Raw genomic sequence first — 25,238 nt, 5'->3', positions numbered from 1 at the left:
CCCTACTTTCCCACGTCCACGTCTGGCTTATTTAATATCTAAGATGTTTGCTGTCTGCCCATGATGCAGTTAGCATCTCACTTTGTAACTGGCCTTCGAAACCATAGGAGACAGCAGCTGCTCCAGAGCCGATTGCCTAGCCACAGAAGAAAGACTGCAACTCAAGCTGGAGGAAACTGATGGCAGGAAGGCTGTTCTTTCCACATGGGGTTCCCCATTGTCTGACAGATGTCTTAAGCTCAGTACTACCCACCGTTTGAGCATCAGTCTTTGGCTTTCAAGGTACTGCAGAACACACTCATCTGAAACTGAAGCACAACGCATCTGGTTAGCAAGCTCACCTTGCAACAACTCCATGGTTCCACCCTCACCTGGAAGTCTTCTTACCTTCCCAAAACACATACATCTGCAAGTCAGATTCCAAGTAAAGCAACAAAAGCCTTACTGAGTTACAGGGTTCAGCAGTGATGCAATTAACTTCACCAGTCATGCTTTAATCCACACACACCAATGTTGGTATAAAGCATACACACAGGAGAACAGAAATTAGAAAAGTCATAGTACACACATCATGTGCCCTTTCCCACATTTGAGTGCCAGTGGTTCATCTCAATATCCTTAAGTGCCTTTCATGTAAATTGTTCCCATAGCAAGTTTCCCAGTCACAAACCTTCACTGTAGCCCCACTGTATCTGCTAGTGATACCTCATTCTTGCAATACACATTCAGCTGTCTGCTCTGGGACGTACCTCTCGGGGTTGGGTGGTTTTCTTCTTCACTTCTGTGCAGGACATCCAGAAGAGCTGTCAGGCTACCACCACAGGACAACCTTTTTATTCCTAACTCAACTATAGACCAGCCGCCCTCAGAAGCACTAGATGATTTTCCAGTTGAAGTTGTGTCTTAGGGTAAAAACTCTGAAGGTTCAGAACCTTCCTTTAAAGTGGAAAGAATTCAAATTCCTTTACCAAACTTACAAGTTTTTATCTGAATAGGAATCACAACTCCCGCGCTTTACCTGTGCACCTTCTACACTCCCACAGTTCTTTCCCTAACACATTTGGTGTTAAAACTGTATGCTGGCGTAGTGGTGCTCCCAAATACCCCAGTTTTTCTTCATGCATCTGCATAAAGACTTCCAAGTATCTCCCATCATAAAAACTGGTTAGCTGGGACTTCTCAATTTTAACAGAAGGAACAGCTGCTTTATATTTACACTGGCAGACACATCTGTAATCCTAACTTCAGTAAAATTCGTTGTCTTGGAGATTTGATGACAGTGAACTGTATGCAGTAACACAGAGAAACTACTATTCACTGAAGGACAAAGTCAGCCCAATAAAATCTGGAATCTAAGATGCATACATATTACCTCATGCTGCTGATGTGCCAAGATGAAGTGCCTTGAGCATCTTTCAAGGCCCTACAGACACAATTCAATATTTTCATTTCAATTCCATCAAAATCACGAGGTAGAAGTAAACACCAGTGTGCTACGGAACTATTGCAGCTGCCATTAAGACTATTGTTTCACCCCTCCTCATCAGAAAGATGGGGCCTTATAAAGCAGCCATTGACAGAGGGCTCCAACAGGAGCTGCATGTTTCCAACACGTTGCACTGTGCTGACACAGCCTTTGCACAGCATGTTCAGAGTTTCACACACAACACTTTTAGCAGCAGCCTATGCCAGCTTTATTTACACACCACATTCAAAAAGCATAGAACTTTTCTTTCCAAAAGATGTGAAAGACTGCTAAGCAGCTGCACCCTCAGGTTTCAAATGCCTCAGCAAATTACTATAGACAGAAGATTGTTAAAAGCAGGCTGAAACATGCTACATACTAAAACTCCGGAGGACACCACTGTAAGTTGCAGAACTGTTTCAATCAATAAGACACACCAGACAGAGATGATTCCCACATGCTAAATCTTTATTGTGCAAAGGTTGTTCAGAGCATTTATGACCCTTTGTAGATCCACATTCTAAAAAAATTACATTAACAGTGGCTAGATTGATGGGTGACACATTAAACCTATTTGGTGGTAATTTGTACGCATGCAGTTAGAACTCTTGTGGTGTAAAACTCTTAGCCAGGAGGCCAGCCGAACTGACGACCACCCAGAACATGGAGATGTACATGATAGACAGACTGCCCACCCTCTGGCCCTTCATTCACAACCATCCGGAATCCATTGGTCAGGCCCAGGTTAGCAGCACACTTCTTGCCAACGATCATTAAATGCCCAAGAAGCTGGAGGAGAGAAAAAAAAAAAAGAAAAAACCAAACAGAAAACACACAAAAAGGGGAGAGGGCAGGAATGGAAGGAATGAGAGCAGAGACCATTCAGATAAGCCAGTAAGCTAATTCTTAGAAATTCAGCTACTGCTCTTCAAATTATTGTCTGCCTGCAACTGACACTTTCCAAGAAAAACTATAAAGACTGACTATTCATAATATAGGGGGAAAAAATAGCTATAGTGGTTTTTTTTAAGCTAGACAGTAACAGACTACAAAAGTGTCACAGAAGCTAAGTTTATCTCGTGGTTAAAGCCCCCAGTACTTCTTCAGGCAACATACACAGTTCTGGGGGAAAATAAACTTTACATTATCACGTAAAGGTTTACAAAATCTTTGAACTTAATTTTTAGAGTTACAAATGAAATATTGAGCACTCTCACCTAACTTTGTCTCTGACCTGCCAAAAACCCCAAGCCATATTAGAATAAGTACTACTGCCTGTAAACCATGAAAACAGACATCAAGAGTATGCTCCAAAATAATAATAAATTTGCACTGCAAATACATACCCAGAGATACATTTTGCTTCATATCCCTACTTGTACTGCAAAACCTTAACTCCATTCCCATTCTAAGCTAGAGGAAAAGGACTATTGTACTGGAAAACTACTTGGCCTCTTCCAAATGTCAAGAGAAAAAGGGGGAAAGTCTAGTAAATTATGAAGTACTCAGAGGTACAGTTTGGTGTACAGAAAGCTTCTAGAGTACTTACAGATTCATCGGAATCTTCTGCTTCAGATAACCTGACAATTGGCTTCTTAGGAATCACTAGGAAATGTGTTGGAGCTTGAGGTGAAATATCATGGAACGCAAGGCACTGGAGGAACAGCAAACATTTAAAACATAATTTGCTTTAGAGAAAGGCAAAAGCTTAAATAAATCAATATGCCTCACTAAAGACCTACTTAAGCAGATTATCAGATACCCCAAACATAAGCAGAAACACTGACTTTTTCCTTGAGTGATCTATTATTCAAAGTCCTCTGATTTCTAAACACAAAACACCTACTTACCAAGACCGGCTGGTATGAAAAAAATAATCATTATTCTTTGTTAAGTATTATTTAAAAGCTGTAGTCGTCTCAGCATGTTAATATGCAATGAAGTTCATGATTTATTTCCACATATGCATAACAACTAACAGAGTTGATGTCATGCATGCCTATAAAAATGCATTTATACTTATTTCACTTTTTCATTAACACCCTGTTTAATAAAACAAATGGCAAACAGTCTCGGATCACCTTCCAGTTATGTCTGAACATTGCCTTTGTCAAAGACAGCAAGGCAATTTCAAAGAACCTGAAGTTATGTCATTGAGGCCGTATTACATTTCTGTTCCCAATAGCACAAAGTATTTCAGAAAAGGATTATTTCAAAACAATGTATTAAGGCTAGCTCTACTTCTGACGTTCTCAAATTGAGGGAAAGGCATCACTTTTGAAATATGAACAACTATCTGTAGCAAATAGTTGACGCCCAACTAATTTTATGCAAGTACCAAAATCACCATCTAACAGAAACCACATGCAGCACTTAACTACACCCAATAAATCTCAGACTAGGAACTTCCAACATGCATGAAAAAAAGAAGAGAAAGCAAAGAAAGAGAAAAGGAAGCTATGCCTCTTTGTGCAAATGGCCAGCCACAGAACCAGGACTTGCTACTGCAACCACTACAGTCTGCAGATGCCCACGCTGAGCATGCACTCTGCCACTGCTAACCAAAGGGCATCTCCGACTTACCCATCACATTGAACTGCAAAACGTCTGGTAGTTAGTGGCTGAGGTACACCAGATCATGAGGTATGTGTTTATAAGCATGCACTTTCTCCAAAGTTTTATTTCCTAGATGCTTTTAGTTATTCATGAATCAATAAAGTGAAATTTTCTATGTGACTATACTGCTTTTTAATTCTACTGACAGGAACTGCAGCCTTTGCCTCAGTTAGCAGGCCTTACCTTGTATACCTCCAATGTGTCCTATTTTAAGCTATCTTTAAGAAGATAATGCCCACTTTTAAACCTCTGAGAAACTGCTTGTTTCCCCCAAACAGAGGAGGTGGTAAGCAAAGAATGGATTAAAAAAACCAATTTGCACCTAATTAAAAAAATGTTACTTTACGTCAATCATTTTATAAGCAGTTTTTCTATTCTACATGAGCCACACAGAGGCAGATGCAAATGGCCAAACTGAGTTGAAGAATTTAATGAGCCGAAGACCTGTAGCAAATAATTTTCTATGGGACAGAGAGCAGAAGTAGTATTGAACAAAAACACAATCACAGAAAGTCCACAAGTGCACAGTAAACCAGCCTTCATTTCCGCAAGTTCAGATTCAACTAAACCAACAATAAGGCCTAATTCCACGCAGACTTAGTACTTTTTAATATCTCCTTTTCCCTGCATGTCAATTAATGATTAAAAACCTCCTTACATATTTCCTTGTAACATTTCCAGCCACCTCTAAAAAGACCTTCACAAAGTCAACCAAATGAACTAAAGATCATCCACTATAGCAAGCTAAACTCTAAAAGCAGTTCTACATCTCTGCGTAGTTTAAGGTAAAAATCAACTAAGATGCTGTGCAGGTAATCACTCTTCCAGAAAATATCCTAGAGTAACTGCAGCCAGAGTAGGTTATATGCTCTCAAGTCACCCATCAAAGTCAATAGACTCATTCTCAATCAAGCACAGAGTTCAGGTTACACTGCTGTAGCCATCACAGCCGAGGAAAAACCTCATGCAGCTTTAACCCGGGTAAAGAAAGGATGCACACCCTCACATAAACACAAAGAAGTAGCATAAGCATGATTTCGGAAAGCAGTGAAGATTTCTGATATTCTTGAGAGTAGATGGCAGCTGTGACATTTCTGTGCCTATTAAGAAAACGTTGTTCCAAGCCACGCAGTTTTTAAGCACAGAAATCAGAAAAAAAATGCATCTTTAGGGAGTTTGTATTCTACACTCCAGCTAATCCCTTACTTCAAAAGCTCCTACTGATGTTTAGTATTTCAATTAAAAAAAAAAAAAAAAGAGAGGCCTATACCTGACACTGGTTTAGTTTGCGTTTGGAGATAACAGCTGCACGTTTTCATAAGATAACCATTTCACTTCACTCCTAGCACGCTGTGGTGCACCAGCACCTCTGAATGCTACTAATCCCACCTCACCACAGAAACCAATTTTCAGCCGCCTGCAGGATGCCCAGTTCCAGGCTTTTGTGGAGAGCAGAAAAAGCCGTACTTCTCTATAATTCTGTAATAATAATAACCCCTCTCAGAAGTTCATAACCCAAGCCTGGCAGGCACAGCTGTGTCATCTCCATTACGCTTTGGGGAGGCACATCAAGACCCGCATTTCAGCCGTGCCAAAGCAGGTTCAGACGCATAGGCCCCAAACCCACAAGCAGATTGCCTGCGGCTGGTATATCTCCGGTTTCACGACCCCCCTCCCGCGCCAGGTGCCAGAAGCCCCGTCCCCCGGCAGCGAAGCCTTCGCGGCCTGTAATGCCGCAATACTCCGACACGGAGGCCGGTGACACAGCAGCACCCGCAGCCCTGCGTCGGGCCGGAGCACGAAGGAGGAGACACCGTGGGGACAGGAGACTGTGGAGATAGACAACAGACTGCTGTCCCCACAGCAGGGGGCTGTGGAGAGGCCCCGTCCCCCCACACCCACCGCCCTCCCGAGCAACTCAGCGGCACCCCCCGAGCCCCGGGCGGCTGCGAGGGCGCCGCCCGCACCTGCTCGTCCTCGTAGATGATGTTGGCGGGGATCTCCTTGCGGATGATCTTCCCGAAGATCGTGTCTCCCCCCGGGCGGGCGGCCTGAGCCTTGCTGATCTCGTCAGCCATGGCGGCCCTCCTCCCCGTGCGCGGCGCCCCTTGCCCCGCGCTTCCCCGCGCCGCCACGCCCTCCCGCGGCGCTCATTCGGTCGACAAATAACAGCCGGCCGTGTCCACCTCGCGATTGGTAGATTTGCCTGTCTTTTTCGCTTGTCCCCGCCCACCCAGTTGGCCCGCCCTCGCGGAGTGGGAGTGACGGGTCCCTCGGCGCCGCGGAGGGATCCCGGGGCAGGAGAGGGCTGCTGGCGGCGGTCCCGGCGTGGGGGGGTGCTGGGGTCATGTGGCGAGGCTGCGGGGGTGCTGAGAGAGGCTGTTGCAGCCAGAAATGGTGTTTATTGCCGCATCAAATCCAAACAAATCCAACTATATATATACTTTTATATATATTTGCCTCATGACAAAAATCTTACAGGAAAGATAATTCTGGAAGGAGGCAGGGAATAAATACTGCAAAGTGGTTTACATCTAAAATGGTTTCACAATTCAATTACCTGAACTTGTTACAAAAAGAGCAGAATTTGTCATACACATCTGGTACTAACTCTGAAGTGATGCATTTTGAGATACACTAAACAAACCTCTGATGAAGCACATTAAACAGTGGGATAATATTCTGTTGATACATTGATGGTACTGCATTAAGGTATTTTGACACGTGTAAGTCCTACGGACAGTATTGGAGTATGTCAGCCAAAATAAGGGCGGCATTGTTGCTTCAGGGGTAGATTGCTTTCTATTGTTGTCTAACCATGGTTATTAAGCAAAGAGATTAATAATTTAATTTCCCTATTTTCTCAAGGGTTAAACATCTTTTATGAAAGAAGAGTTGGTAGGACTAGCTAGACAGACTCAGGAACCATCTAACATACAAATACTTATCAAGGATCCATCTCTACATGTTAGTGTACTTCAGGTAGTTCCATTGTTGAAGAAACTTAGCTAACATTGTATTAGGCCAATATGTTAAAACTAAAGGACACTAAACTACCTTTAATTAGAAAAACAGACATTCAGTATCCTTGGAGAACGATAAAAGGAAAACTTCCACCTCAGCTGGGTGATGAAGTACAAAGTCAGTATCCTTTAATCACAGACAGCCTGGGGCAACTAGACCTTAAGGAGAACAACTAATCAGGATATTTTATGTACGTTGCCAACTTGGTAAGAACTAAGTGTCCTTGGGGTGAACCATCCTCATCATAATAGCAAAAATCATGCTCATAGATCAGAAAGCCCCCTACTCAAATAAGCCCCTCACTCTCTGAGCACGCGTGGCAAATTTAACAGGATTTGATTTAATTTAGTTTGTACTTTTACGATGAAATGAGAAAGAAACTAAGCAACAACTAGCTGGGGGGCGCGAATATTATGTGTTACTAATACATTTAACTGTATAAATACCTACTGTGATTTTGACCCGGTGTGCTTGACTTGTGGGAAACCACCGAGCACCCCAGCTTGCGCAACCCTGAAATAAATAAGCAGCGTCTCTCTCCTGAGGGTGTGATTATTGGCTCATTGCAGACCAGGTGATGGATCTGCTTTATGGACAACACCACAGGCTGCCATGGAGCCAGTCTAGAAAACATATTTCTGTGTCAGGAGAAGACATAAAGAGACAATTTAAGAAGTTTCTCTGAAAAGGTAAAAAAATTTTTTTTCATATAGTTGACTTCAACATATATTTTTGTCTCACCACGTAAATGGCAAATTTTCTATTATTTTGAATATAACAAGGCCTTTTCAAAGGATTTAATTCATTCATTCACAGTTGCAATAATTATTTGTGCAAATAGATCTATGAATAAAGATCATTTCTCCTGCCGATGGATTAAGTTTCTTTATGAGGTGTATAGTCCTTCAAATAAGAGCAATCAGGTAATTTGACATATTAAAAATATTTAGTAACAGTTTAGTGTTCCCACACTTCAATCACCTTTGAATGTAGTTGCAATTAAACAATGAAACGGGCTGTCTATTGAAGCTAGAAGTCTAGCAAAGCAGTAAAGCTGATTACATTTAAAATCATTATGCTGCCTTTAGCTAATACTGGATGATGCGTTATTGAATTGGTGTTTTTTCTAGAGAATGGCAATTGGATTTTAAAGTAACAGACACAGCCCTGGGATGGCCATGCCGAGGCTGGGTTGGTCAGTCAGGCTGTAGGCAAGGCATGGAAGGGCTGTGGGGAGCTTGGTGTGAGCAGCCGGAAAGGTAACCTGGCCAGAAAGGGAATACGGCTGAACAGGAGAAAACATCTGTTGAAAAACACTGGCAGAGAAAATGCCTGTCAGCCTGGGAGCTGTGAGCCTGGGGACCAGACGCACCCTTTAGAAGTGTGGCTGGCCTATTTTAAGTGCAGCTGGGTATCTAGAAACCAGAGACATCCCAAGATACCGTTGATAAGTGCAGAAACAAGGCACTGTAGAGAGCAACGTTTCATCTGAAAAGGTCAAAAATAGTCTGGGAAAGGAGGAAACCCCCCAAGAAAGTAAGACCAGGTAACTGCCATTGGCTGTTCTAACTGCAAGAGCAGGAAAACAGTCTGGCAAAACAAAAATTGATCTGGAATATGAGCAAACATCATTATCATCTACTGGCTGTTCCAGGTGGAAGATGAATGCTAACAGCACCCATTGGGTGCTCACAGCGGTGGCATCCTATGCCCTCTAACGTCTCAATGATATAAAAATAACTTTTTGCCAAAATGTCTCTGTCTCTAAGACCATCCTGTGCCACACACGCTTCTCCTTTCCTAAACAGGCTAAGACCTCCGCAGAAACTTCCTATGAGATGGTGGACTCCCAAGACTCCAGACTCCGTGCCGCAGATCATCTTTGAAGAGAGACTCGTTAGTTCGCAGCCCCCCACTGGGACGCTGCCTGGCTGGGTGGGTCTGCCCTCCCACCGCTGTGATGGCCGGTCCCCCCTCTGAAATCGTAACTCACTTGGTGTTGCTATTATAGATCCGTACAAGTAGTCTGTCGTAATGTATCTGCCCTTATAGTGATGTTTAGCTGCTTTGCTAGAGGTCAATTTGTAGTGACGTGCCATGGCAAGTACCTACAGGTCGGCTGTTGCTGCAGTGTTGGTTGTTGCTATACAGCCGATGGCTGCTGTTATTGATCGCTGACAGTAATTTGTAGTAGCTTGAGACAGATGTACATTTGCTTTATTAACCCCGGTGCACTTCCTAGGGGCGATTTTCGTAGCAGTACACTTGCTAGCGGAGATTATATCATGTCTGTCTGCAACGAAGCAGAGGAGTGCAGCGGGAGAAGCGTCCGTGCCCCGCTGCCTCAGGGAGCCCTACGGCCCCAGGCTGGCCGCCATTGCCGTGCTCTCGCGCCCTGGGGTGCCCCCAGGACCGCGGGGGGGTGGCGGGCGGCCAGATTAGTGCACCGACTGCTACCATTGAGGGCAATCCTGGCGTCAGAACCTGTAATTCCTCTCTAGGTCACCTGAAGAACCACGGTCAGGTTTATTTTTTCCAAAGTCAGGCTGGTTCTGCTAACCTTAGTCGGCGTAAAAGCAGGGTAGTTGTTTGGTTATGGTTTTTCTGTAGCCCCAGTCAGAATATTTGCTGCAAAAGACGTTCAAACAAAATATGAAACAGCCTGATCGGTTCTGGTAAATAACCCTTAATCACCTCAGTGTCAGCGCTTTTTTTTAAAAAAAAAAAAAAAAAGGTTTAAATGCCATTGAGCACTTCTGGGAAATAACAGGGAGCGGTGTAAAATAATGTGTTGGCCTCAGATTAGTGGCTTTCCCGATACCGGTTTGAAACAATGAGAATTTTCTTCAGAAGAGAACGGGTAAGATCTGTCGCATTTTGGGGCGCGGGGGCGCCCACGGCAGCTCTGCCCGGAACCACGGCGAGGGTGAGCCGCGCTGGGTGGGGCAGCATTGACGGGGGCACCCGGCGGCACGTCGTGTGCCATCGTCACTTCCGCCTCTACTGCCGCCCCGGGCCGGAAAAGGAGGGCGGTGGCCATGGCGGGCCGCCGGAGGGTGAGTGAGGGGGTGTGTGAGTGTGGCGCGCATGCGCGGGCACTAAAGGCCGCCGGTGTCCCGCAGGGAGAGGGGGTCGGCCTCTGCCTGTGAGGCCCCGTCTGGCCGCCTCCCGAGGCTGGCGGCAGGGGCCGGGCGCTCCCTGCTCCGGTGCTCGGGGGCCGCCTCCAGCGAGTCGGAGGCCGGCGCTGCCCGTCCCCGCCTGGCAGGCGCCCCGGGTGGCAGTGGCGGTCCTGCTGCGGCTGGGTGAGGGTGGGCGGGCTGCCTGCCGCCGGCGGGACGTCGCCGCCATTTCCCGGCCGCGGCCGGGGCTTTGCCCCCCCTTACGCTGCCCGGCACCCCCGGGGCGGGCGGCAGCGCCCTCTGGGCCCCCTCACACCTGCGGCCTCAGGCTGCGAGTAGTAACGAGGCACACGTTATATATATTGGGGCGAGTTTTGCCTTGCGTGTCACTGCGGGGTAGGTCTGTAGAGCTGAAAGGAGTCTCTGCATTAATATATCTTGCTTCGAAATAATCTAAAATAATTTAGTCAAATCTCTTAAGATACATTTATAGCGAAGAAATTTATTTCCTGGCTTTTAATTCTTTTCACAGATTCAGCCATCTAGGGAATGCTGCAATTAAAGGCAACATGGCTCCCTTCAGTTGCTAATTATTAAGGACACACCACCTGAAAAGGAGTTGGCAGAGCCCTTGATCTTTCTTACAGGTCTCTGCTCAGATTGATTTAACTGATTGTCAAGTCGCATACTGATTCTTGTAAAAGTGACAAACGTTTTTTACTTAAACATTCATGAGACTCTTACACAATTGAGAATGCACTAGTTTGTCCTCTTTCCAGAAAGATGGGTAATGCAGTAGCGTATTCTCAACAGGATGCTAAATCATAAATTGCAGTAGAAATTATGAGGTGGTCTAATCCACATGGTGAAGCAAGATTTGAATTTGTTCATATTTGTAAGTTGTCCCTTAATAGCACTAAAGTTGTGGTAGTAGTATGTTAAAGAAGCAGTACTGAACTGGAATGTTGCCCATTCTTACTGTTTTGTGTCTTCTTCCTCTTCCTAAAAACTGTCTTTTGTGTACATTTCTGGATGAATTATATCAAGGTGTAACCAAGCGACCAGCTGAGCGGAGGGTGAGAACTTAGCTTGAAAATTTGAAAATATGTTGACGTGTGTTGGAAGAAACTGCTTTACATCTGCCAACGACAGCCCACAAAACAGCAAGCTTTGAAAGCTGAGGCAACGCATTTTTCAGGGCACTGCCAGGGTGGTTTTTATTGGCCTTCTAGGGGACAGTCTTTTTACATCTCTGGCTCACAGATGCAGAGCATGCTGATAAAGATGGTCATTTCTGTTACATCCCTTGCTTTCCACTGTGTCCCTCTAAGAAATTTTTGGATTATTAATTTTGAGAAAACGGTTTAAGATTATCGTGAAATACCTGTAACTGTGCCTTCTAGAAATGCCAAAGCACACTAGAAAGTACTAGAAATAACGAAAAAAGTTATCTTTGTAACTTTTTTTTTGTGCTTGTCAGAGATTCCTGCCAATCCTGGACAATCACCAAAAAAGTCTGACAGGGACTGGACGACTTCTGTAGTTCATTAGTCTGTATGAATAAATGGCCAAAACACATGAGTATGAGCCGCGATTCTCAGTGGTTTTGCTTTATATGCATACTGAGACGTGTCACCTTTATATTATAGATCCTAATTTTCTTGAGTGTTTGCTCTTACTGAAGTGTTTGTTTGCTGATCCAGCGATTATATTTAGGGGAGGACGTTGCATTGTGTTGGTTTTGCCACATCCCCTGTAGAAGATTATGCCTAGGTATTATACAGAGAAATGAAAGATAATTGTAGAATTAGTTAATATACCATGTGAGATCCTTCTGAAATTCACTCTTCTCACGATGGCTTGTAAGTGTGAGAAAACTTTAGCCATTTATATTTCTTACTTTTTTTTTTGTAATCGGAGAATATCCAGTGATGTACCCTTGATAGTCACTTCAGGAGACATGACTTCTAGAGGTATTCTGATTCTGTTGGGTTATTTGATATTGGCACGATAAGTATGTTTGTACCAATGTATTTCAGGATTATATTCTCGTCATGCCAAATGATAATTTAGGAGTGTAGTGCTCATATTCTCTAGCATCTTAGATTAACTTGAAACATCTAGAACTGTCTAGGATCTTGACTTTCTCACATCTGCTTTGGCTGCAAGTTGTTTGGTCAGGAGTTGAGGTAAAGTGGATACTGATTCCATACCAAATTCTGTACTAAATGGAAAGAACACAAAAAAATCAACCAGAACACTCTTAATTGCAACATGTTTGTTTTAACTAAGAATCCTGTTAGCAAACAAGCTAATTCTATTAATATTGTGTTGACAGGTTCTGAAGCTTTTTAAATTATTACACAGAACCCGGCAAGAAGTTTTTAGAAATGATACCAGAGCCCTTGAAGGTGAGATGCTGTCTTTGTGTGGTGGATGCTTACCCATATTTGTGTAGAACTTTGTTCTCTGAACACAGGGAAAGAAAATTCTTAACATAGTCTTCCTTTAATTATTCCCTTCCACATTTTTAAGTAATCCTTGGGAAAACTTGTGTGTCCATAACCAGACATCCTTTAATTTGAAACAAAAAACTGGTTGTTAGACTTAAGCACTCGAGCCGTATCTCATAAGGAAAACATCTCTTTTTGGAATCTTGGTGTTCTTCCTGGGATTTTTTTTTAACGTTCTCTCTTCAGTCAAAGCATTTGAGTTGATTCGCTTTATGTACAGTTGCTCCTCAGAGTATAAATACTGCTTTTTTAGTAAACGAATTTTTAGTAGTGGCTTCTATATGTTAGCTATTTTAAAAGATCAAAATGCTAGATAGGCAATCATATTTTATTCCTATACCAGTCAACTTAAAATATGATATCACCTGAATTCCATGGAAATCTTAAAATACTTCAGGCAGAGTGCACCAGGAAAGTGCTATAAAGGGCTTAGGATTCTGAGCTTTGAGGCAGCGACAAAGACAAGATAGAATTTTTTGTTCACACTTCAGTTTTTCTGTTTATTTAGCTGCAAGACAAAAGATAAATGAAGAATTCAAAAATAACCAAGATGAGACATCTGAAGAAAAGATAAATGAGGTACTTCATATTTTAATTGGGTTTTTTTCCACTTTGCATAAGAATACTTATATAGGAGCTTTTTACTTAAAGGATCTCTAAACCAGTGTAAGGACTGATTGAGACATTGTGAGAGCCAGATGAGTGTAAAAAGGTTTTGACTTGGATTTTTGTTTATAAATATATTGATACCTCCATGGCTATTAATAGTATGTTATAAAATTTTGCACATGCAAAAATACATAAGGAGAAAGTGTCTTCTGGTAGTTCAATATGCTTATTTTGAAGCTTACAATAAAATTATGAAAAAATGCTTTGTTGCTTTTTCATGTAAATATTTTGTATACTTTACTCAAATATTTATCTGAGCTGTGCTCACTTAAGTTTACCTGGTCTTTGTTGTATAGACAAGCACAGACAGATACAGAGAAATTAAATAATCTGTTCAGCCACTGGCACACATGAGAAGTTATTTTGATTTCTGATCACAAACAGGGCAGCATCTTTTGTGGGAGGCAAAACACAGCCAAATGATCATGACTATTGTAATATAGAGGTATTAATTATACTGCTGGATTTTTTTTGCTGCTTCTTTCCTCATGGTACATTAAAGGGAGTAGAACATTCTGTTATCTCACTATGTAAGTTACCTTTACTCAGTTGTTCTTTTAACACTTTTTACTGAGTCATTTTTCTAGAACTTACTGAGGCCTGAAATGGAACTTGTGTATTTTAGGTATTTTAGTTCTTAACATCCATACAGAGTGAAAAATTTCATCCTTGTCATTCAGCCTTTTAACAGAATGTATTTACATTGTCATTTGGCACTAGTTGGAAGAAAGTGCCTCCATCTGCCCTTTGCAGAAGTAAATCTAAACCTTTGCATCATATCAGCCGCTGCACACTAATGTAAATCATTTAGTTAATACTTTCTAGCACTTCTGCTTGTTACCAGACCTCTGTAGTAATAATTCTCTGTTTTCCTGGTGTCTGATCTGAAAAATTGTACACTCTTTTTTGTTATAGATGTACAGGAAAAATACTTGCTGTAATTTTTAAATCTATGTTAGGAATGGCAACCTACAAAATGCACATATGTGACTTTTTAGTATGGGTCAATTGATACCTTGATTAAACATGTCAGTGGGAGAAATTCTAGGCTTTTATCACAACTACATAATCCTAGACTATCATAGAAGCTGTCATGTTTATTTCATATACATATGTATATATATGAATAGACTTGGATGCAGAGGATCTGAATGAAATGATATAAAGGACTTGTGAGAATTTGGGCAATTGCTTGCATAAACGCTGGGGTTTCAGTGTTCTGCTTTGGACAGCAGCTAAAAAAATGAATATTGACCAACCAAATGTGCATTACTGTGCCAGAACAGAAAGCTGCAGTGTCTTTTAATTGACACAAAATACTTATGTAGTGACCTAAGGAGGTGGGAGTAACTATTTGCAGTATTAGAATGAGAGATGTGGCAGCTGCGTCTGCTGCAGAGTTTTACTTCAGATCACAAGTACGCTTCTGAAGTTACCTTGGTTATCTCTGCTTCCTGTGATTTGGCTTGATTTGTGAAGCAGTCACAGAGCAAATATCAGAACTTAAGATGAAGCACACCTTCCACTTCAGATTCAGGAGCATGCAGCCTAACCGCGAATGGACATTTGATAGGGGGAAGTGGAGGATACCAAGTCTGAACCCTTAAAAGGGAAAAGGAGGAGGAGAAATTCAGTGTAGATGTCAAGTCCTGAGCTCTAACTCTTGCAAAGATTCACTTCTGTTGGTACACACTACTGCCTAGTATACATGTCTCGCATGTGCAGTTTCATTTATTTCTGAGACAGGTAACATGCAAGCAAGTATTTGGCTTCTCTTAATTGTTCAGCAAAACTAGCAAGGGTGCTTTGGCTTATCCTCTTAATAAGGGAAGGAGTTCTGGGCCTTTTGCCAAATACTAATGCCTCTGCTAATCTTTAGCTAGAGCCTTGTTCCTGTACTGTTTTTCTGGGAAACCTCAGTATTAATGACGAGCAATTCATTCAAGAGCAGGAATGTTAAAAGAACCAGATTGCCCTTTTACTGGGGGTAGTCAGATGTTATTGAGGCATTCACCGATGTATTTGACCATTGGAAACAAATACTTGTTTTGGTAGTTGCATTCTACTTTATTCGTTTGCAGTTTTAATTGGGTGTGTATATTTTATTCTACTGTACGTTACTGAGCAGAAGTTTCCTTCCACTCATGCTGTATATCGAAGTAGCTTATATATCAATCTGTACGTTATTCCAGGATCCCAAAAGTAAAAGCCATGCATAGATAGTTCATAACTAACTGCATAACAGAACTGACTGGCTTTTTTGAATAGCTGTCTAGTATGGAAAATGCCTTCAGGAATAATTACGTATCATTTAAATTACTGTGTTGTTTTTTTTTCCTTTTACTAGCTTCTGAAAATAGCTTCAGATGTTGAAGTGATTCTGAGAACTTCAGTTATTCAGGCAGTTCACACAGATTCTGACAAAATATGTGAGTAAAGCTGCATGCTAAAAAATGTTTTAAAATGTTGTGGTTCAGTAAATAAATACAAAACTTGAAAACTAAGTAAAGGGATAGAGAGAGCAAAAGTCTGTCTGTCATTTCTTTTCCCAAACCCTTAATTTAAGCCTGTTGACTGATGTCGCTACCTAGAACAGGTGGAGGTTTCAAAGGTCAAAGTTTCTACACAACTATTTTGAAATGTGGAGGCTGGTTGAAAAGAGGCAGTGACTGCATTTAATGCCCTTATTGAGAGAAGAAGTTACACCTTGATAACTTGAGTATTCGGAGTGACAGCAATGAGGTAGCAAGTTGGCATGCATGTACTGGCTGGTCAGTCAGTATAGGCCTAAATGTAGTAGCCACAGTGTCTGTAGGTGCCTGCTCTACCAAATAGGTAGAAGCTGCCTGAGGAGAATTAGCAAATGCAGTATGTATGCTGTCCATAGAATAGCTTTTTCTTTGAGGATTGAGTGTTCTTTTCTGAAACCTTGTTCTGACAATTTAAGTTACCAACTATGCCTTGGAAGATTTGTGACACAATGATGGCCTTGATGCAAAGCCTATCAAATTTTGAAATTTTGGTTCCTGGTTTAGAGGTTCTTTTATTTTGCAGTCAGACACAAGAGAACTAGTAGGTTCTGTCTACAAATGTATGGTAGAGCTCTGTATGTCATTTCCTTTCAATTCTGTTTTAGTGGTGTCTGCAAAGCTTTGTAAAGGTTTCCAGTTTTAGATTTGGTAAAGCATCTAACTTTAGAACAGCCATTATGATGATGCCAAAGATACGACTAGACAAGTGTTGACCAGTGTGACTCTACAGTGGTCTGAGGCAGATGACAGGTGAAGAGCAGGAACAGAGCAAGTGAACTTTCACATCTCCCAGCTCTTTACACCTGGCAGCACTCTTTGAGCCAGAGATTGCTTCTGTTTTAATTATCCTCAGTAGGTTTCTCTCTCATGAACTTGTTCCTGTCAACCTATGCAAATATCTTGCTTCCAAGAACCTTTGACAAAGAATTTACTCTGTTTTTTTATGAATAATCACTTGCTGTACTGGTCCTATTCTTGTTACTATCCATTTGCACCAAGCCGTTCATGAGTTAAGCCCCTCATTGCCCACCTTTTGTTTCAGCACCCACAAGGCACAGCTTCTGTGTGAAACAGCAGGTGAATGCCTGTGATCATTCGGTTGCTATTCTCTGCACCATTTTCAATTCTACTATATTTCAAGACGATTAAGAGCTTGCTGTCTCATTCAGAGCTGAGCACAATCATCAAGCCATGGGCAAACCAGGCATTTATACACACAATGATGGCACAACGAAGTTTCTTTTTCATTCTCAATTGGTTTCCTAGTCATTCCTAATTCTAAATTTCATTTTTGGCTGCTGTGCATACATATATTTACTTAATTTTACAAAATTACCTTGTATTCATTAAACTCATCTGAATGGTCATAGTCCGTTTTGAACGTATCACTTTCTCTGTGAGGTTAGATTGGGGTTTTTTTTGACCTGTGTGCATTGCATGTCTACATATAATTTTCTCTGTCGTTTACTGGATATTCAGTCAAGTTTTAAGCTTATCTTGCAATTCTTCACAGTAGGGCATTTTCTTAAAGAACTTGTTCAGGATGGCATCATTAAAAACTGTTCTTTTCCAGGTGACTTACAAATACGTTGAACAGCACAGATGCCAGCAGAAGCAACTCTAGAACTCTGCTTTTGATGTCTCTCCATTGGGAGGCCTGTTCGTTTATTACTTCCTACAGTTTAACCAGTGACTTAACCATGCAAGACCTTCTGTCATAATAAAGCTATTGTTTTCTTAGAAGCATTTGCTGAGGGACTTTTGGGAATCTAAGCATGTTGTGGCAGCCCCTCAGGAGCTCTTCAGAGAACTCCAGCAGGGACTGTAAGGGAGAACTTGCCTTGCAGAAGCCACATGTGTTCATGTTCAAATACTAAGTTATATTCTAATGCTGTGTGAGCTTGTGGGGGTGGGATTAGGACAGCTAGAGCCCACCTGAAGTTGATCTTGGCAAGGAATGTGAAGCACAGCAAGAACAGCTTCTACAAGCATATCAGCAGCAGAAGGAATAGGACCTGGTTAACAAAGGACGCGGAAGAGACTGAGGTGCTCGATACCTTCACCTGTCTTTACTATTAAGATTTGCCTTCAGGATTCATGGGTCTCAGACCACTGGGAACATCTGGAGTGAGGATGACTTACTTTTGGTAGAGGAGGAAAAAGCCAGGGAACATTTGAACAGATAGGGCATACACAATCCATGGGACCTGATGTGATGCACCCGAGTGCTAAGGGAGCTGGCTAATGTATTGCAAGGCCACTCTTGGTTGTCTTTGACAGGTCATGGTGATAAGGGGAGTTGCCTGAGGACTGGAAGAAAGCAAATGTCACTCCCCTTTTCAAGAAGGGCTAGAGGGAGGATCTGGGAAGCTTCCAACTGTTCTAAGAACAGAATGAGGAGTGGGAGTAGTCAGCAAGGATTGACAAAGGGGAGATCTTTTCTGACCAGTCTGATACCCTTTTATATTGAAATTACTTTACTCAGCTGACAAGGGGAGGGGAGTGGTGACTGTCCGTTTTGACTGTAGCAGAGATTTAATGCTGTCTCTTTTAAAATCTCTGTAAACAAAAGGTGATAGAATTGCGTCCACCTAATTTTGCAGCCTGCATAAAAGGTGGCATTGTGGTTTCTGTGGAAGAAGGAGGACTTCCAGAGTCTAGTACTGGCCAGGAAAACTTTGTCCTGCAGCAAAAAATGTGGAATGCCTTCGTACACAGGGTACATTTGACGTGCTTATAAATGCAGAGGATGTCATTATGCACTCTCTTGCCCATTTTTTTTTCTGTATGTGTTTTGGATAGGTCTCCGTTTTGTTTCTTATCCTGTAATTGATCTTACTGCGGTAAGAACAAAACAATCTTGAAACAGCCATCTCAGTTTGAGAGCTGTCTGGTTTCTGTGTTTGGAATATATATTGAAGTGAGAACTATTTAGTCGTGATAATGTAATGAATTTTCACTTAAAAGATCAGGAATGCTTAGGAAAGAAATCCAGAGCATCATCATAGAAGTTCACAGCAGAAGAATAAACAGTATATATTAAAAAAAGTATAGAATGGGTAGATATTCTTACTCGTCCTGGTATAATGAAAATGTAAAGAGCATTCAGTGAAGTTGGAATTTACATTCAAAGCTAGCACAAAAAAAAAAGCATTTTTATTTTATGCAGTAAAAAGGTCATGGCAATGAAGAATCTTTTTGGTCAGGAGCAAGGTATTACTCAAATTACAGAACAGCAGAAGATTAAACTTGACATTTAGCTTGATGTTGTAGTGAAGGAGTAAAAGAAAATCTCCTTACAGAAGGGATAGATAGACCTTTATACCATGACAAATTGATCAGTAACAGAACATTATTCCTAAGTGCCATTCTCTGAGCAGGCTTCTAATGTGTTCACATCTTTCCTAAGAATCCAGCTTTGATTAGTCAGCACTCTGAACTAGGCAATTCTGATATAGCTCTTATTGTATTATTAATGTCACCAGTAGCACAGAGTATGCCATTAGAAAATTTCTGACACCAGAAATTCAGAAGTTTAAGGAAGTTGTGATAATTGTCACCATATTTTGATAGCAGTTTATGCTGAATAGCATGGTCAGCGCACTGTGTGAAATTGTACCTATAAATGGGTGTGGTTTCCACTGCTGCTCCATTTTAATATCTCACCATCCTTCCTTGTTTGTAAAGAAAAGTTGTCTGAGATTAAAAAGAGAGGAAAAGCTGGAAGTGGGATTTCAACTTCCAGTTGAATCTATGGCTAGGCGGTGTTGTGGTTTAACCCCAGCCAGCAGCTCAGCCCCTCACAGCCACTCACTTTATCCCCTGCAGTGGGACAGGGGAGGGAATTGGAAGGGTAAAAGTGAAAAGACTCATGGGTTGAGATAAAGTTAGTTTAATAGGTAAAGCAAAAGCTGCGCGCGGAAGCAAAGCAAAAAAAGGAATTCATTCACCACTTCCCAAGGTCAGGCAGGTGTTCAGCCATCTCCAGGAAAGCAGGGCTCCATCATGTGTAATGGTGACTTGGGAAGACAAACACCATCACTGCGAACATTCCCCCCTTCCTCCTTCTTCCCCCAGGTTTATATGCAGAGCATGATGTCATATGGTGTGGGACATCCCTTTGGCCACTTGGGGTCGGCTCTCCCGGCTCCAGACTCTCCAAACATCTTGTGCATATATTTGATGAAAATACCAAGTGGATCTTCTCACTTTGCTTGTTGGCACCTAGGAGCTCATTTCTGGCAGGAAGTTTGTTGTAGGAAATGCCTGTGTAGCTGTGTGAGTCTACTTAGGTAGCACATTCAATGGGTATTCAAATCCAGTACAGCTTTGATTAAGGAAGTTTTAGGAGAACAAAATCAACCTTTTTGATCCTTAATCTGTATGGTCTGTGGTAACTTTTGTAGTGCCAATAGAATTACAGTTAGCTCCCTCCATGCTTTTTTGCTGTCATCTTGTATTAAATGAGAGGCTTTGGCAGATTTATTAACAAAAACCCAAAACAAAATAAACAAAAAAAACCCCTCCAAACCAGAAGTGCACCCCTAAGGTGGCTGCTTGAGTTGCTGTTGGCAAGTGAAAATAAGAAAACTCAGTTTAAGTTTGCTTTTTATAGTGTTTCACCTTAGGTGCCACATGTTTGTTTTGGAAACTTTGTAGATGAAGGTTTACATTGCTGTAATAGAAAGTATAGTGACCTATTTGGAAAAAAAGAAAATCTTGTAAAATACTTACAGTTGGGCTGTATTTAAGTTAGTATTACATCCTTGCTTCATCCCAAGTCATTGTCCACCCAAAAAAAGATGGAGTGATCAGTTGCTGTGTTCTATGAAGGAAGAGCAGGGGAAAAAGAAACTAGGTAAAATGTTTTGGAAACCTATTTCTGCAGCTGGTTTGCTTAAGTGAGTTACTGTCAGAATCTTTTGACTCTAACTTCTTGTGTTATAGCTAATAATATACAATTTATCTACACCTAGTGTTTTTCTTGTTTTTTTTTCCCCACTCCTGTCTCTCTAAACTAACTAATAACTGAAAAGAAAAAGGCAAAGATCTGTCTTAGTGAGAACAAATTTTCCTAAGGGGAACATGTTACTCTTTAAAAATAATTTGAGACGTAGTGGTGCATAGTTGTGTTGGGATTCACTGGCAAATCTTAAAATAAAACAACAAACAAAACAAACCCAATGAATTAGGCTGAGGCTTTCTTACTAAAGAGGAGATTTCAGTTAGAAGCTTGTTAGTCATATTAGACAATTCTTAGGAGTTTTTTTATGTTTCAGTCTGAGTTATGTTACTGAGTGGTATACAAATGTCTCAGTTCTATTCATTTCACATTAATTTCAGGTCAAGGTGTTACAAGTAGAGCTTACGCTTCAGTAATATACCACACATGCAGTAGGTTCTGGTGATTTTGATTTGGTGTGTTGGCAGTGTATGTTAAACTTAGCTTTGAAAAGGAAGGTTAAAAATTATTCTTTCAATCTTTACTTGTTTGAACTTTTGCTTTTAAATACTTTATATCCAATTCTGTTTTTCTTTGGTGTTTCTGTTTCTTGCACCTGTTCTAAGTTTGTAGATCGACACATTAAGTCAATTTACTCACAGGTGTTTTATATAAGAGACATGCAATTGAAATGTTACTTAAAGCTTGTAGAAACTTACTAAATGCATCAGTATCAGTACACAGATGCAGAAGAAACATACCTTCAAGGAAACCAGTTTTCTTTCTTGTAAGGTATGAGATCAGTGTAGTTTGGGTAGAATGTTACTCATTACACAGATGCACACCAACACAGGCAGTTTTGCAGGTTTACTGTACCTTTCACAGCAGTTTGACCTAGTGCAAGTACAGCATTATGGTTTCAGGTGTTTGTGCTGGAGCAAATCCAACATGACATATCTCCTTCCCTCCCTGAAGAAAGGACAAGCTGATTTTTGAAGAGCTAGGTGGCAAGAAATTAGAGTCAGGAAGAGGTTAAAATGGCGTATAATTAGACAAACCCCTAACACACTGTGCTTCTGTGACGATACAGTGTCTATAATTTTCATTTGATGCTTTATTTTCCTGTTGGCATTTAGAACAGGTGTGACAATGAATATTACAGATCAGGTTCCAGGGCATTGGGAGAGAGGGCTAAGTCAAATTTAGTATCCATTTTTGGAACTGTTGAAGTAAACGTAATCTGTCTCAGGCATGATAAAATTGCTATTCCCTCTCTTGCTAAAAGTTACTGCAACACTTTACCATTTCTTATGGATTCTTAATGCTTTCAGAATATTTTCAGTGCTTTTAAAAGGAAAAAAGGGAATGCACTATTCTGACCAACAGAAGGTGAAAATCCAAATATAATTTTGTCTGGGATAGATACCGTGCTGCTGCTTGTACACTCACCAGAAGTTTAGGTTCTCATTTCAGTACCCTGATTTTTTTTGTAGTAACCTTATTTTTTGTTCATAAATGTAAGGACATCTTTAGAATCTTAAATAGTATTTCCCGTAAGATTATATTCTTACAGGTTTGTTTTCTGTTACAGTGCTCATACCCAGGAAGGATCTGCTACAAGACAACACTCCTTACTTTGATAAACCAACAAAAAAGCATGAATCCTGAGGAAAATATACCCTTCTCCCCAGAAGGTTAATATCCTGTACTGAGATCTCTGAAAACCAATAGTGGATACCTGTTTTAAAGATAAATTTTACAAACAGTTAAGTATTGTTACCAGGAAAACAGAGACTGAGACCAAGTCACTGATCTTGTTGTGTGCTGTGGTACCATCATGCACTTAGTATTGTGGAAGACACTACTATGTCCATGGAAACTCAAGACGCACAGTTCTCTCAAAAATACACTGCTAAATTGTGTCATTTCAGCCAGGAATGTTTTTAATTATAGCAGTCATCAGAGATTGTTTCCTAGTGATCCGGGATTCCTAAAAACTAAGTAAATGCAGTTCTTAATCCTGATAATGTCTATTTATAAGTTTGTTGTCAATCATATGCCACTTTGAGGTAATGAAAAGCCATCTTGTGGCACTTATCATTAAATCTATGCTTTGCACCAAAAGCATGATTTCTGGAGTCGTCATTAATTGTACACTATTATACTGTGATGTTTGAGAGAGTTCTTAAGGTTTATCTGAATAAATTGTTCAGGTTTTACAAATGGGAGTGAACATCACATCACATCTCACAGAGTTAGTGTAGTGCTTTTCTCCTCCCCCACTCCTTTGAACGAGCAGCAGTGGCAGCGTTTGCTTTCTTAGCTGACAGCGGAACACGAGAACCCAGCCGCAACCTAACCTAAGGATGTTGTTTTAGATCATATGGTTTATGAATTTAAGGTTTTCGTTTTATCTTGTAATTAGCAAGTGACTTACCAAAGCATTTTCCAAAGAAAAGACGCCTGTTGCTCAGTCGCGAGTGATCTGACTTGCCTAGAGTGAATTTATGGAGGGTTTATTTAGTAAGCCCTTATCACTTCCACTTTTTTTAAAGGAGGCTTCTTTGCCTTTTGCGGAATTCATCACAATGATCTGTTCACTTTCATTTTAATTGGTTAGATCAGATACAACTACGGTGATACATAGAATCTCCTCTGTATGAAATCAGTAACAGGCACCGTACTAGGATCTAATACCTCACACAGGAGTGAGGTAGCCCAGTAATATCTCTCAGCTCTGTTTCAGGTCCCAGTGGTCCTGTTTATTTTTCATAAGCCTCCAAGATGTCAATATTGCATATCCATGTGAGTTCTGGCATGGCTTCACTGACTGAGTAGAATGGAAAACTAGTGCCTGCATATCCAGTCTCCTTTCCTCACACAGCGTGTTGGTGCGGTAAGTACTCCCTTCTTTAAAACTATTGCCTCTGGCTGCCGTGGGCAGGAGAGCCAGCAGCGAATACCTTGTCAGTAACCCTCTTCCTGTCACACTGATAACTGCAACCATGGCAGCTAGAAGGCAGCAGGCAAATGATGGGAGATAGAATGAAATGAGTGCAGTTCTTGCTGTTTGTTGCAGTCTGGTGGCTCTGCTACAAAACAAACATCCTCTGTTGTAGGGGATATGCTGTTCTAGGCCGCTTGTGTTGTCTGCTTCCCTAAGGACACGCCATGTTTTGTGGCAGGCTGCAGAGGGGTTGAAAACCAGACTACAATGACTTTTCCTTCCGTAAGGAACATAAGAGAGGGGTATGGAAGGGAAAGAAAATAAAAGTAGTTGCAGTTCTAAAGAGAAAACAGAACATCAAGTAAAGTGACTAATTTTTAAGCAGAAATAATTAAATGGGGGTCTGGCAAGAATGACAAATGATACAACCATTAAGGTATACACCCCATGGCACACTGGAATTGGGGGGAATTAATCTCTTGTAGGCCCATTGCTTTAGGCTGTGGAAGTTGTGTATTTGTGTTTTTATCCTTCAGACTGATTTCATAGGACTGAGGCCTGGTAGGTCTTCACTGTTTTGGTAGTGATGGAGAATACTATTGCCTGTACCATGCAAGTTATGTACTAAAAGACTTAGTGATGTCAACAGTAGATGGCAGTCTTTGGTATGCTGTTTGAGGAAACCGCAAGTGGAGAAACTCTTCATGTGACTGTTGCTTCGGTATTTTTCTGCTGCCATGTGTTTTAGGTTTTTGTTTTTGACAAGAATTAACACAGTAATAGAAAGATAGTGTGGAAATGCCAACCTACAGGATCAGGCTTGGGATTTGACAGGCATTTGCATGCTTCATCTTACCTACACCTTGCACACTCCTAGTAAAAACACAGAATGAGTCACTTGAATAACACACACAACTGCTGGAAATAAAGGGCATGATAAGAAAAGGTTGTTACAATTTAGTGGCGCTCAGAACAATTCTCCTTACACTCCTGTGCTGTATGTTTATGGCCTGTGCATTAGCATTCTGTGTTCCTGCTGTCCTTGTGCATTCCTGGGCAGCAAAGACAAACTGAATTTTGCAGTGCTGGGATGAGGAAAATCGAGTTGATAAGCAAAAGACTGCTGACATAAGAGACTGACAGGGCTGTCAAATAATGTTAAAAAGACAGGAAGTATTGTTGCATTCCCTCTGCAAAGTTTGAAGTGTTAGGTGAAACTGTTTAAAACTACAGGGGCTTTCACTTAATGACCTGGGAGGGGAAAAGGTTGGTGGCTCACAATAATACTATTCAATCACATTCAACTTTTTCAGGTTTACTGGAACTGCAGAATTTTAGAGCAGACATATGTGCCTTTTTCCAGAGTATACATCATCAGTCTTAAAAGATAAGCCTTAAATGTAACTACAGTT

The 25,238-nt window shown here is 41.2% G+C and overlaps 2 protein-coding genes across 2 annotated transcripts in view; one reads left to right on the top strand and one right to left on the bottom strand.

Annotated features, from left to right (window-relative positions):
* Positions 1 to 1,912: 1,912 nt before the first annotated feature.
* HINT1 (histidine triad nucleotide binding protein 1) lies at positions 1,913 to 6,217 on the bottom strand. Its single transcript, XM_064438291.1, has 3 exons — positions 6,049 to 6,217; positions 3,015 to 3,119; positions 1,913 to 2,254 (listed from the first exon to the last, which is right to left on the bottom strand). The coding sequence occupies exons 1-3, from the start codon at positions 6,157 to 6,159 to the stop codon at positions 2,090 to 2,092; spliced, it is 381 nt and encodes a 126-aa protein (XP_064294361.1). The 5' UTR covers positions 6,160 to 6,217; the 3' UTR covers positions 1,913 to 2,089.
* Positions 6,218 to 10,181: 3,964 nt separating this feature from the next.
* The window catches only part of LYRM7 (LYR motif containing 7), a gene marked incomplete at its 5' end in the record, with an annotated part of 95,911 nt that continues 80,854 nt past the window's right edge, over positions 10,182 to 25,238 (top strand). Inside the window, 6 exons of the mRNA XM_064439549.1 lie at positions 10,182 to 10,620; positions 11,272 to 11,300; positions 12,563 to 12,635; positions 13,246 to 13,316; positions 15,754 to 15,835; positions 22,471 to 23,775. Of these exons, the coding sequence (XP_064295619.1) occupies positions 10,182 to 10,620; positions 11,272 to 11,300; positions 12,563 to 12,635; positions 13,246 to 13,316; positions 15,754 to 15,835; positions 22,471 to 22,547 (771 nt within the window). The remainder of the gene's footprint in view (positions 10,621 to 11,271; positions 11,301 to 12,562; positions 12,636 to 13,245; positions 13,317 to 15,753; positions 15,836 to 22,470; positions 23,776 to 25,238) is intronic.

The sequence above is a fragment of the Phalacrocorax carbo genome, chromosome Z (assembly GCF_963921805.1).
Source record: "Phalacrocorax carbo chromosome Z, bPhaCar2.1, whole genome shotgun sequence".
NCBI lineage: Eukaryota > Metazoa > Chordata > Aves > Suliformes > Phalacrocoracidae > Phalacrocorax > Phalacrocorax carbo.
Note: the sequence above shows the minus strand (reverse complement) of the source record. Positions and strands in the feature narration are given on the sequence as shown.